Raw genomic sequence first — 14,407 nt, forward strand, 5'->3', positions numbered from 1 at the left:
ACTCTGCAGTCTAGACCTTAACTCGCACCAAGTCCCATCCCCATATCACCCATGTGCTCAATGTCCTCGACTAGCTCTCTGTTGGCATGACGCCTGCAGAGGCCAATAATTGGTAAAAAGCCATTTCCAGTCACTGACTGGAAGGATCACAAGACAAGTATACATTGAACTACAGAAAAGCTTCCACCATTTAACTTTTAAAATGAGATTAAATTCCCTGGCGTGGTTATATTTTACTCCATTCCTGAAGTAGGCACTCTATTCTCCCAGAACCAGTTCAAAGTGTTATGTACAATGCATAATTTTTAAGTTGATTAATAATAATAATCGCTAATTGTCACAAGCAGGCTTCAATTAAGTTACTGTGAAAAGCCCCTAGTCGCCACATTCCGGCACCTGTTTGGGGAGGCTGGTACGGGAATTGAACCCGCTCTGCTGGCCGTGTTCTGCATTACAAGTCAGCTGTTTAGCCCACTGTGCTAAACCAGCCCCATGTTATATGTATATGTATGTTAAGGAAGGTACAATATGACTTCAGGTTCATTTAGGTTGTGTTTGTGAAACTTGGTACCTGTGTGTCTGGATAGACATGTAGCTATAATGTTTTAGGTATTTGGGGTTTGTTTGTATATATACATTTTTAATTAAGTCTTACAACCCCTGAAGTGAAGGAGATGGGTTAAAAGTGGTTGGATGGTCAGTGGTTTGGAGAACAAAAAATAAGTAGAAAATGCTTCACTGTCGCCCAGCAACAGAGATCCAGAGACTAAAAATAGGCAGGAGTGGAGGGAGAGAGAGTTCAGTGAGTGTGTCAGAGAGAGAATACAGGATTTAACCTTTCTGAAAAATAAACTACAAGACTATTGGGACAGTAGTGAACTGAATAATCAGTTATAGTAGTCAGTTAAGTGATCAGTTTACAGAAGAGTTTAGGGAATCCATTTGTTTGCTCGGCAGTTGAAGAAGCAGTGAGTTTAAAGAATTGTTTCAACGTATCTTGAGGAAAGCTGGAAGTTGGGTAAGAAGCATCAAGTAAATGCTCAGGAATTCACCAGAAGAAAACTGTTTGCAACAGTTCTGAAGCCAAGTGATAAGTCTTTGTATCAAGCTAATGGTAACCTTCACTGGTTTATGTGTCTGTAAAGATATTTCTGGGGTAAAGAAATTGTGGGAATTTAATTGTTTCTTCGAGATCTTTCCAACCTTTTTGTTTGGTGTAATATAGTTCACTTTTCTTATTTTAATACATATTTTATTCTTTGCATCAGCAGACTCTTGTGAATTTGTTCAGTAACTTTCCTCCATGGTTTCTAATAAAAGTTAGAATTTATCAAACCAGTTTCCATTTTGGGATATGCCTTGTCCAAGGTTAACATCACCTGGGATCACAGAAAGGCTATTCTCCACTCCTGCTGGCCTGCTTCTTTTTCCTTTCCTTACTGAGTAACTTCTCATCCCACAACTGGCTTTCACTGTCATAGTTACCCTGGAGATTCTTCCCTCTCGCCAAAGCTAGATGAATCTTCCTGCCTGCCTAAATCATCACAATATTGGTCTCTTCAGTCTGAGCGGTATTTACTCTGCTTCAGGTGCATTGGTTGCTTCTACTTCCCACTGTCTCCCTCAGATTTGTGCAGGCTGACCTGTTGCTATCATCTTCTGAAAACCTTAGAAAATCTTACAAAACCTTGTCAACAGATACTACAATGACTTGGTATGGGCTCTTCCCCTCACTAAAGGGTATCTCCATGGCAATGTAAATCACACGGTCCTTGTATCTAGGTAGAAATGTGAAAAAGCTGTCCTCCAGACCCGTACTCCATTCTAGTTTTGAATTGAATATACAGTTTAAAGTACAATTGTTTATATAATCTAATATTCCTAACAACTCCCTGTGAGACTTTGGAGACTAATGGGTCTACCCACAGTCTTCACAGATGCTCTTTCCATTATCGACAGGTATGGACATCATCCACCTTCTTCACAGTAATACAACCTGTGTCCCTTTTAATTTTAACAGCCAAGACTGTTGTCAGGAAGAATTCAGAAGAGGTCATGCAATGCCCTACCTCTCATTCCTCCATTTTACCCTAAATTAAAGAGACAGTCCCAAAACATAACGCTCTTATAAACCTTCTTATTTGTAGCACAGTGATCAAACAAACTGAGTTTAAATTTCTCATCCTTGTTTTCAAATCCCTCCAGGGTCTCGTTCCTCCCAATCTCTGTGATTGCTTCCAACCTCAGATATATCTGCCCTGCTGAAGGCTTCCAATTCTCACCTGTTTTTCTTTCTCATGTTGTACTTCAGTAACATCATCCAAAAACACGACAGTTTCCACATGTACACTGACAATTTCCAGCTCAATCTCAACACCATCTCTCTTGACCCCTGAACCGTCTCCAAATTGTCCGACTGCTTGTCCGACATTCACAATTCGATGAGCAAAAATTTCCTTCAAGTGGAAGATCGAAGCCACTGTCCACCCCTCGCTAAAATCTCTGCTCACTATCGATTCCTCCAGCAGATTTCATTCTTTTCCCTGGCAACTGCCTGAGACTGATCAGGACTGTTCGCAATCTTGATATCATACCCTGAAATGAGCTTCTGGCCACATATCCATGCTATCGCCAGATCTGCCTCTTCCGTATCTCATCTGCTGCTGAAACCCTCAACCATGCAATTGTTACCTCTAGACTTTATTTGACTAACCTCTAGACTTGAGGTCATCCAAAACTTTATTGTTACATGTCCTAACTTAAACCAAACCCAATACACTGGCTCCCCGGGTTAAGCAATGCCTCATTTTCAAATCCCTTCAAAGCTTGGTGCTCCTATCTCTGTAACCACCTCCAGCCCCTCAAAACTCCAATACGTCTACACTTTTCTCTGTCTGGTCTCTTAAACAACCCTGGTTTTAATCACCTTCTGATTAGTGGCTGTGCTGTCATTTATCGAACATTAAGATTTGCAATTTTGTTCATGGCCTCACCATCTCTCTTTCCTCTTTTATGATACTCCTTAAACCTGCCTCTCTGACCGAGGTTTAGGTCATTTGCCCTAATATGTCCTTGGCTGGAATTCTCTGGCTGTTGTGATTCACTTTTCCCGCCGACAGCGTACCCTTGCCCATGGGGTGGCTTAATTGGTAAATCCCATTGACAAGCAGCAGGAACATACGATCCCACTATCAGCAAATGGCGCTCTGCCGAGAAACACACAACTGAGGGACCAGAGAATCCAGCCCCTTAAGTGGCATATATTGTTTTCTCATCTTGTTTTACAATGTTGCTGTGAGTTGCCCATTATTTCGCTGAAGGTGTTATAAGTGCAAATTGTTGCTGTTGTAAGTTGGGCAAAATAGGGTAATTCATTGTATTGACAATGGCCTCAAATTTCCTCAGATCTCCTGTCAGCCTCCTATCATAATGCTTGGTGAGAGGGTCCAGTGAAATATCTTTGAAATAGGTAGAGCCCATGACACATTGTGTCCCCGCCGACTTTCAGTGTTCTCATACGCTCTTACAAGGCAAATAATACCATGTGAAGAAAGCTGGAGCTTTCTACATTGGGAATTCTGACTTCCCAGGAGGAGACCTGACCCAAGACCGGAGGCTGCTACTGCAAGGCAGAGATAATGCAGACCAGCCTCCACCAGAACAAGTGGGCCCCTGCAGAGGGGGAGTCCAGGATTTAAAAACCCAATGCTAAACCTTTTACGTCTGTGTCATCAGCAAATTTCAGGGCTGCTTTCTCTTACTTTTGCCTCCAACATAATTCTACCATTCACACCTCCTCCAGATACATCTTTTGTTTCTTTACTCGTTTCATTGCCACTTCCTTTGTCTCCACGCAACTAACTTTTCAGTCACTTTGTGTCTCCCTCTTTCATCCAATCACAGACTATTGCTCTTTCTCTTTTCCCCATTTAATTGAATTTTAATCGTACCCAGCTTTTAAAAAAAATTTTGTTCAAGGCATTTTCATGTAAGAAAACAAAAGCAGGAGAAAGGAGGTCTTTTCATCTCTTACAACATCGCTTATGTCCAAGGAAGTGAAGGTCAGGTGGATTGGCTATGCTAAATTGACCCTTAGTGTCCAAAAGGTTAGGTGGTGTTACTGGGTTACGGGATAGGGAGGAGGCATGGACTTGGGTAGGGTTCTCTTTCCAAGGGCCGGTGCAGACTCAATGGGCCGAATGGCACTGTAAATTCTATGATTCCATGATCGAAAGTAACAATTGAACTTTCCCATGGATGAAATTTTGACAGAGTGATACTTCTGTTGAAGTACTACATCAAAATCTTTAATTGGTTTCCTCTCAGCCATGCTGTCAAATTGGTATCTACCAATTTGTTAATTTACATATATATAAGGAGACACTGACCTTAATTTTGCAACCTCCATCCAGAGGTTGGAAAATTAGTCCAATAATAAATAAACCCATCCACTTTTCAAGACTATCAAGCATGAGGTTTATAGAAGATGTTGGCAGACTTGAAATATCAGGAGTTTAATTAAATTCACCAGTTGCGGATCATCACGTCCAGGTTCAATTGACAAATGACTGGCTGGCTTTCCAATTCTCTGGCCTTGTGAGTCAAGCCTATTTCAGATTATAGTCTCTGACTTTCCAATCATTCAAGCAGGTCAATTATTTTAAGATGTCATGTCTGCAGCATTCTTCAGTTCACTTATTTATAGCTTCTTACATGCCTGAAGTGCTTCCCCAATAGGGTCCATTCAAACACTGCAAATGCCCATCTGCCAAAGTACATTTGTGAAGCCAATTAAAAAAAGGTGTGTGGGTGAACAATAAAGAGCGAGGAGTATTGAACAGAAATGTTCTGAATTGATTGGAGTAGGCCATAGCTCTCTCTATTGGGTGCAAAACTGGTAGCAGTGCACTGGACACCCATTGTGCACCCCTCCCAATTTTTCATGCCATTTCTTCTCCAGAGCTGAATAGACTGAAAGGGGAAAGATAGGTTAGCCTTTTGGGTGTAATCTTCAGCCAGTGTGTTTCACAATTCCTAACACTTTTGACAACAACGTCTCCTTTGTTCAAGCTCAAGAAGTCAGCAAGGTAGTTGGCACTGCTGGCACACAGGGACTAGGGTTCGATTCCGGCCTTGGGTGACTGTCTGTATGGAGTTAGAACATAGAACATAGAACAGTACAGCACAGAACAGGCCCTTCGGCCCTCAATGTTGTGCCGAGCCATGATCACCCTACTCAAACCCACGTATCCACCCTATACCCGTAACCCAACAACCCCCCCCTTAACCTTACTTTTATTAGGACACTACGGGCAATTTAGCATGGCCAATCCACCTAACCCGCACATCTTTGGACTGTGGGAGGAAACCGGAGCACCCGGAGGAAACCCACGCACACAGGGGGAGGACGTGCAGACTCCACACAGACAGTGACCCAGCCGGGAATCGAACCTGGGACCCTGGAGCTGTGAAGCATTTATGCTAACCACCATGCTACCCTGCTGCCATTCGTTCTTACCATGTTTGCACGTTCTTACCATGCCGGCATGAGTTTCCTCCGGGTGCTCCAGTTTACTCCCACAGTCCAATGATGTGCAGTTTAGGTGGATTGGCCATGATCAGTCTGTGGGGTTATGGGGATATGGCGGGGGAGTGGGTAGACTGCTCTTTGAAAGAGTTAGTGCAGGCTACCTTCTGCACTGTAGGAATTCTACAGACAGGTACTGTTGGTCGTTCTGGGTGAGTGTGTTTAACACTCAATTTGGCTCTGTTTCTTTACTTAGCTCTGGAGTCGCCAGGTATCGTTAAGACACCGCCACAAGTTCAAGGTGAAGTTCAAAGCAATAAAACCATACACCAATTAGTAAGTCCAAACAACTGAGTTTATTATAATACAATTATAATAACTACCCATGCACACGCTAAAAGGATTAAACTTATTCCTACCGCTAAATAAACTAATACTTATCTCGAAGGAACTGCCGGGTCAGGGAACAAGGCCTCTTGCTCTGCCCTGGTCTGCAGACTTCAGGTTGGTATAGGTTAAAAGGGGTCAGGAGTGCCTATCTCTGGTAGCGATCGTTGTGAGGCACTTACTTGCTGGCGGCTGCTGTCCGAACCCTCTCCTCTCTCTCGTTCAAGGTCTTCTTGGCAAAGGCTGGTCGAGGTGCTGGTCCATGGAGGAGTGTTGGTCAAAGAGAGAGAAGGGCTGGACGAGAAGACTGAACCATGTGTGGGACTTATCTTTTATAGGTCCCAGGGATCCACGCACCTTTGGGCGGACTCCCTTACCTGCTTGGAATCGATTGGGTCTCTTCCCAATCGATATGTTTGAATCCCCCCAATACTGAGGCTGTTCCTTAGCTACTGGGCGGGCCTTCAGGCTCTTTGTTTTCAAACCTTGCTGGTGCCTGAGTGTCTGGTATCCTTTACAATGTTGCAGTTGCTTCCCTAATTGTGTCCATTGTCTCTGGAATCGTTCCATTAACATGCTAATTATCCTGGTGATTGCCTCATTAGTATGCGGAACGTTCGTTTCGGTGCTGTCTGCTTTCTTAGCAGACAGAATCCACACCTGCTAGGTGCAGCCTGCTGGAGCTGCAAACATTGTCCATTTTATCCTGTATGCTTTGCATTCCTCCATTTTGTATTTAGGGAAATGGCCAACTTCGGTGGCTACAGTACACAATGGGTGTCCAGTGCACTACCACTAGTTTTGCAGCCAATGGTGAGATACTCCAATCCGTCCAGAAAATGTCTGTTAACGATGCTTCTCTTTATTTTTCTTTAGCCAATATTTTATTCATCTGACTACAATCCTTTCAATGCTTTTATTTTATCTACAGGCCTTCAATGTCTCGCCTTCTCAATTTCCTTTTGAAAAAACATATTCATACCCGCACATTTACTCTAATAGTACTCTGTACAATTCAGCTATTTCCTCAAAGAACTGCTTTAAATTTCCTCTTTTACAAATCCATGTTATTTATCCTGAATTAGCCAGTGCCTTTCTAACTGTGCATTAGTTTTCTACCATATTAGTGCTCCTTGAAGCTGATTTATTACTCTTGCTAGTCCAATTGATCCATACTTTTTTGTTTTAATCTTCCTCTTTGAAGAGAAGTGTTACTTTGGGACCAAGTTCGATGTGTCCAAGTTTGCAGACAACACTAAGATGAGTGGTGAAGCAAAAAGTGCAGAGGATACTGGATTTGGATAGTTTAAGTGAATGGGTTAGGGTCTGGCAGATGGAATACAATGTTGACAAATGTGAGGTTATCCGTTTTGGATAACAGCAAAAGGGATTATTATTTAAATGATAAAATATTAAAACATGCTGCTGTGCAGAGGGACCTCGGTGTCCTCGTGCATGAGTCGCAACAGGTTCGTTTACAGGTGTAAGAGGTCATTAAGAAGGCAAATGGAGTTTTGTCCTTCATTGCTAGAGGGATGGAGTTTAAGACTAGGGAGGTTATGCCACAACTGTAGAAGTTGTTAGTGAGGCCACATCTAGAGTATTGTGTTCAGTTTTGGTCTCCTTCCCTGAGAAAGGACGTACTGGCGCTGGAGGGTGTGCAGAGGAGATTCATTAGGTTAATCCCAGAGTTGAAGGGGTTGGATTACGAGGAGAGGTTGAGTAGACTGGGACTGTACTCGTTGGAACTTAGAAGGATGCAGAGGGATCTTACAGAAACGTATAAAAAAATAAAATTATGAAGGGAATAGATAGGATAGATGCGGGGAGGTTGTTTGCACTGGCGGGTGAAAGCAGAACTAGGGGGCATAGCCTCAAAATAAGGGGAAGTAGATTTAGGACTGAGTTTAGGAATAACTTCTTCACCCAAAGGGTTGTGAATCTATGGAATTTCCTGCCCAGTGAAGCAGTGGAGGTGCCTTCATTAAATGTTTTCAAGATAAAGATAGATAGTTTTTTGAAGAATAAAGGAATAAAGGGTTATGGTGTTCGGGCGGGAAAGTGGAGCTGAGTCCACAAAAGATTAGCCATGATCTCATTGAATGGCGGAACAGGCTCGATGGGTCAGATGGCCTACTGTAGCCATCTAAGATGGACACTGCGCTACAAAATGGAGAACTGCTAAGACTGCAGGGAAAAACAGTCATAGTGAGAACAAACAGCTTGCAGAAGACTGTTTTGCATTCTGCACGTACAGAAACCAGTTTCTGGCCAGGTGCAGAGTTTCAGCCAAAGGTGCAAATGGGAAACAGATCTGCATAGTAATGAGGTGATCCAGATCCAGACCCCGGACAATAGAAACATTTAAGTATCAATCGATACTTTTCCATAGACGCCCAGACAGAATGGCGCCAAAGCAACCAACACAAAGAGCCGTAGGGACCGCCCCACCCATCGAGGAACGACCCTAGGATTGGGGAGTTTGAAAGATATCGATTGGGAAAGACCCAATCGATACCTAGCAGGTGAAAGAACCCGCCCCAAGGGGCACGGACTTCTAGGACCTATAAGAGTAGGTCCCGCACATGGTTCGGTCTGTTTTGCTCCGGCCCAGATCTGCTGTTGCTTCCAGACTCCGGCCTAGACCTGTTCCATCGCATCCTGACTCCAGTTTCATCACCGGCCGTTGAGCATCAGCCATCGAACTGTAAGTGCCAACACAACGATCGCTACGTGATCCAGACCTTACTACCTCTTGACAACTTTGCCAATCAGAAAGTTACAGACCAAGAACGGGACGAAGGCCTTGCTCCCTGACCTTGCCTGTTCCTGTCTAGATAAGTATTTAGTTGTTTAGTATTAGAAGTAAGTTAGTCTCTTTAGCGTATGCATGTGTATTTATTATATTTGTTATAATAAACACCAATCGTTTGGACTTACTAATCGGTGTATGGATTTATTACTTTGAACCTGACCTTGATATACTTGTGACGGTGTCTCAATACGGCACCTGGCGACTCCGAGCATAATTACACATACAGAGCCATAGTAGTGTTAAGCACACGGCCTTTAACGGAGGCGTGTTAATCACACTCCAGTAAAACGAGCAACACTACTCCTGATCCTAGTTCTTATGTAACCCTCCAGTCCTCCAACACACCTTCCATATGCAAGATCATTTGAAAGAGTGTAGTCAAAACCTCCATTATTTCGACACTGAATTCCCTCAGCATTCTCGCATTTACATGTGTAAGACAACATGTTTTTTCTACTTTGAATTCTCACTATTTCTTTCACTACCAGTTCCTTATGTACAATTTTCTTTTGAATAGTCAGCAGATTACCTCAGGGGGTGCAGATAAAAATGTACTGCCAATGAAATTTGTGCCAGGCATTGATCCATCATTTTCAATTTGTTTACCACAGATCTGAAAAGGGAGTGTTCCAAATACAATAAAAAAGGACAACTGACCTGATTGGCAACGTGGGGTCCGCTGCATCCCACCATTCTTTGGGAGGGCTAATGTACATGCACCAGAGCTCCCAGCTGTAACCATGCGCACAGTTCTCATAACGCTGGACCTCAAAGGTTTTGTGCTTGATGTTGTCAATAGAGGGAAGAATAATTCGCTTTCTGTCTTCCTTAATTCTGGTCAGGACTGGCTCAACCCTGAAAAAGGATGGAAATATATTAAAGCATTGTTAGCTTTAATAAAATATTATATTCCAGAACTGTAGCCATGGCCAAAACACGTTATTCTGCAAGTTATTTGTTGAGATGCCCTAGTGGATATGCAATTATTCCAATTATTATATTATCCCATGATGGCTGAAAGCATCTTCCTTACATTAAAAAAATTACACAAAGAGCAGCACGGTGGCCTAGTGGTTAGCACAGCTGCCTCACGGCGCTGAGGTCCCAGGTTCAATCCCGGCTCTGGGTTACTGTCCATGTGGAGTTTGCACATTCTCCCCGTGCTTGCGTGGGTTTCGCCCCCACAACCCAAAAATGTGCAAAGTAGGTGGATTGGCCACACTAAATTGCCCCTTAATTGGGAAAAATAATTGGGTACTCTAAAAAAAAAATTTTTTAATTACACAAACTAAATTATTAATTAATTGTTATGCCTCTTTACTTTCGAATACATGACTTTTCGATTTTCAACTGACAGGAAATTTTGCAATTTGAAATGAGACAGAACAAACCACTTAAAAATGCAAGGCTATCTTATCAAGGTAACAGTGAAAAAGCAAACAAGACACCCTCAGGGGAGTGTGAAGAGAGGGGCATTGCCTATAATTCAAAGGTCCATTGAAACGTGTCGCTGCCTTAGGAAGAGATATTAAAATGCAAAGTGCCACAGGCAGCCCCACCCAAAACACTTTGGAAATACACAATGGGTGAAGTATAAACGGTCAGGCTGCAGACACTGCAGAGAGATTTCAAATAACACAGCGAGAGTCACAAACATTTTCAGCACCGGGAACCAACGGAGAAGCTGGACTCTCTACCTCTCTTTTTTTTTGGAACACGTGTATTTATTACCAGGTTCAACAGCCAACATTACTAGAAATCGACCAGTGAACTGAAATCTTATAATAATTGCAACATCTCCTATGTCTGACCACATCCACAAAACCACCTAATTCAAACCGGTCGCAACGTTTAAGTGCGTGTGCCTGTGTGTACTTTAGCACCCGAATGGCCGCATGAGGGCTGAATGCGTGTCATCACGTTTTTGAGTGATTTTTGTTTTCTCATTTTTAGTGGTTAATAAATTTACCCTTTCTTTAAATCAAGAAAAGCTTGCTTGAGTTGCTCCTTATAGCCAACCGCATAAATAGTTACATATGTTTGGATTCAGAAAAGGCACATCCTTATGAAGAGGAAATTAAACCTTTGTTGTGTTATGGGAGAGGTGTTTTCAGAACCCCAAAATGTATCATGGCGTTCAACCAACCCCCACCTTTAATGGATTGTTGCTTTTGAAGCACACGGCTTGTTCCCCAGGTGTAGTATTACAATTATGGACAGGTGGTTTTTAAAACAAAACAATGTTTATTCCACAAACTCAAATTAACCTTTTAAGTAAACATTGGATCTCTTAACACCCCTTACTTCAAAGATAACCCCAAAAATAATACAACACTACCCAATCCTGCAAACTGTTCCTTTACACATCCAAAAGACTTAACAAATCCTTCAAACAGAAGCACGTTAGATTTATATTCAATACTGAGGCCTTTTTATAATTCTGATTTCACCAAAGGATTAAGAGACAGTCCTTCATGGCAGAGATCACCAGCAATACAGCTCACAGACACACCCAAGCTTTCTTCAAACTGAAACTAAAACTCCCAAAAAGCAGAAGTGAGCTCAGCTCCACCCCTCCGCCCGCCCCCCCCCCCCCCCCCCGTCCCCGTGACATCACTTCAGTAATCTGATCAGCTCATTTCTTAAAGGTACATTTCTTAAACATCCAATTCTTAAAGGCACTCTCACATGACAGTTGTGATTAACTTAGGAAATTGAATAGAGAGCGGAACCAATTCACTCCTTATCACCAGGTCATAACAATTGCTTGAGGAACACTGCAGGAGAGGGGACAAAATCACTGCTCATGTTTAACTTGCCTCAACCTAATTTTGGCTTTCAGTATCAGACCTTGTTCGCAAAATTATAGTCAAACAAACTTGGGGGAAAAGGTTTACCTTCCACCTTAAATGGCACCAAGTCAGTGGAGCTGCCAGGTTTTCCATACAAAGCCATTTCAGGAGGTTTTAAGTATCACTGTTTAAGTATCACTGGGGAGCTTGTGCCAACCCATAGCAGCTGACCAGGTGTAGGTGGATGGTAAATTCTTGTGGGAGCAACTGGTGCTCAGGTATAGAGCAGGGGGGCAGGGCCTGGGAGTGGGAAGGGAGGTGATCATGGGATAGCCTCAAATGTTTTCACCTTGAGGATAACCTCCATCCTGTTTTGTGGCACTAATACTGTAGTTTTTGGAATTTTTTAATTATGTTCTTCTGTGAAGACAGAGGCAAAATATTGGTTCAGTGTCTCTGCCGTTTCTGTGTTCCCCATTATTACCTATTCAGTATCATCCTCTGAAGAGCCAACATTTACTATAGCTATTCTCATCCTCTTTATATACTTATAGAAGCTTTTGGTACAGCGTTTATGTTTTCTGCCAGTTTCCTTTCGTAGTTCACCTTAGCTCTTTTGATTTTATTTGTAGTAGCCTTTTGCTGAACCTTAAAGTTCTCCCAATCCTCCAGCTTACCACTGGCTTTTGCAGTATGGTATGCCATCGTTTTTGCCTTTATGTCTTCCTTGACTTCCTTGTTTAGCCATGGAACGTGTTTCTCCCTTTTACAATTCCTCTTCCTCTCAGGAATATTCTAATTGAGAGGTGTTTAATATCTCCCTGAACATCCGCCACTGTTCCTCAACTGTCCTACCCTCAATTATCTGAGCCCAGTCTACTTGAGCCAACTCTTTCTTCAGGCTTGTATGATTACCTCTGCCCAACGCTAAAAATCTATGCCACTCTGTCTTCTCTCGCACAATCTGAATTTGAAATTCCAGCATGGTGTTATTACTCAGTCCAAGAGAATCCTTAATGACAAAACTATTTATCAACCCTTCTTCATTATGTAACACAAAATCTAAAATAGCCTATTCCCTTGTTGGCTCATTAACATAATTCTCTAATGAAATCTATGAAATCTCCCTCGAGGCTATCCTTGCCAATTCGATTAATTCTCATCTCAGTTAGAACCTCTCCATTGACCCCTGTAATGGTGAACTGTATTTTCTCTAAGTGTAGGAATGACATTAATCACCCAACCAGGCAGAGGAACTGGGTGGAATGGGAAACCTCCAACCAAGCAATATTTACCTCTGGGATATCAGTGAGGCATGTGTTTAAAACCACGCGTATTATCTCCAAATAAAAAAGGAAGCCCAGAAGCTGACGAGTTTGGGGCAGGACAAAAATATATGCAAATGGTTAGCTGGGGCAAGCGAACAGCGATCACATCTGTCTGATCAAGTGTCAAGTGTGCCCTGTGTAACACCTTGAACTGAATTATACTCAACCAGGCACATGAGGGTGTGGAGTTGGCCCTGTAAGGAGCCTCCCCCAAAATCTCACTTGTAAGTGTAGGACCCAGCTCACTTTCCCATCTTGCCCTCACCCTGTTTAGTGGCAAGGCATCCGATGAGAGAATTTGGCTACATAGGTCCGAAATAGACCCCTTGCCAGAATGAGCCAAGCACAAAATCCTCGTCAGCAAAGAGGAAGGTGGAGCCAAAAGAAAGGAAGGGAAAGCTGTGTGAGAGAAGTCGCAAACTTGAAAATAACAAAAGAGTTGGGTAACTGGAATTTTTCAGCCAGCTCTCTACAACTGGTAGACCTCCCCGTTCACAAAGTGGCCACCAAAATGGTCAAGTCCCTTCGCTTTCCAAGATTTAAAAGTTGGGTCCAATCCAGAAGGTAAGTAAAGGTGATTGTTACAAAAGGGGCCAGTGAAGACAAGGAAACGAGCTTAAAGTCTAAACTGTTTCCAACGCCTAAGAGAGCAGACCACCACAGGTTTGAGGAAAATCTAGCAGGAGGAAAGGTAAATAGTGCAGTAACTATGGCAACGAGAGTAGAAGTGATGCAAGAGTGAGTCTCCATGTGGCCCCAAATTGAATTTGGGTCACTGATCCAGGACAAATGTTTTTGGATGCTAGCAGTCCAGTAATAAAAGAATAAATTTGGGAGGGCCAAGCCCCCACCCGTCTGTCCCTTTGGAGTAGAAAGCTGCGGATTTTGGGATTCTTCCCCACCTAAATAAAAACAGATATCAATTTGTTAACCTCAATAAAAAAGGATTTGGGCAGAAAAATGGGGAGAAATAAAAACCTAGGAAGCACGCTCATTTTAATTGTATGAACCCGACCCGCCAAAGACAGAAGAAGATTTTTCCATCTCTGCAGGTCCGTTTTAACATTATTGATCAGGCTTGAGTAATTGAACTTATGGGGCGGGATTCTCCGACCCCACGCCGGGTCGGCCAATCCCTGAGGGGCGTCGTGAATCCCGCCCCGCCGCTCCGACGCCGGCTGCCGTATTCTCCGCCGCAGGTTTTCGGGCAGGGGCAGGTTTTACAGCACGCCAGCAATTCTCCGGGCCCTGATGGGCCGAGCGGCCGTCAGTTCCTGGCCAGTCCCGCCGGCGTGTAATGGACATGGTCCCATATGGAAGGACCTGGCTGGTCGGCGTCTAGTGGAGTCCTCGGGGTGGCGAGGGGGGAACCAGCTCCGAGGGGGGGGGGGCACGGTGGCCTGGCCCGCGATCGGGGCCCACCGATCTGCGGGTGGGCCTGTATCATGGGGGCACTCCTTCCTTCTGCGCCAGCCTCTGTAGGGCTCCACCATGGCTGGCGCGGAGAAGAACCCCCCTGCACACGCCGGCCAGTCTGCGCATGCGCCAACTCGTACCG

The 14,407-nt window shown here is 43.6% G+C and overlaps 1 protein-coding gene across 1 annotated transcript in view; it reads right to left on the reverse strand.

Annotated features, from left to right (window-relative positions):
• Window positions 1-14,407, reverse strand: part of galnt17 (polypeptide N-acetylgalactosaminyltransferase 17) — a 451,348-nt gene that overhangs the window by 261,187 nt on the left and 175,754 nt on the right. Inside the window, exon 5 of the mRNA XM_038814051.1 lies at window positions 9,387-9,584. Within this exon, the coding sequence (XP_038669979.1) occupies window positions 9,387-9,584 (198 nt within the window). The remainder of the gene's footprint in view (window positions 1-9,386; window positions 9,585-14,407) is intronic.

This window comes from Scyliorhinus canicula, chromosome 12 (assembly GCF_902713615.1).
Source record: "Scyliorhinus canicula chromosome 12, sScyCan1.1, whole genome shotgun sequence".
NCBI lineage: Eukaryota > Metazoa > Chordata > Chondrichthyes > Carcharhiniformes > Scyliorhinidae > Scyliorhinus > Scyliorhinus canicula.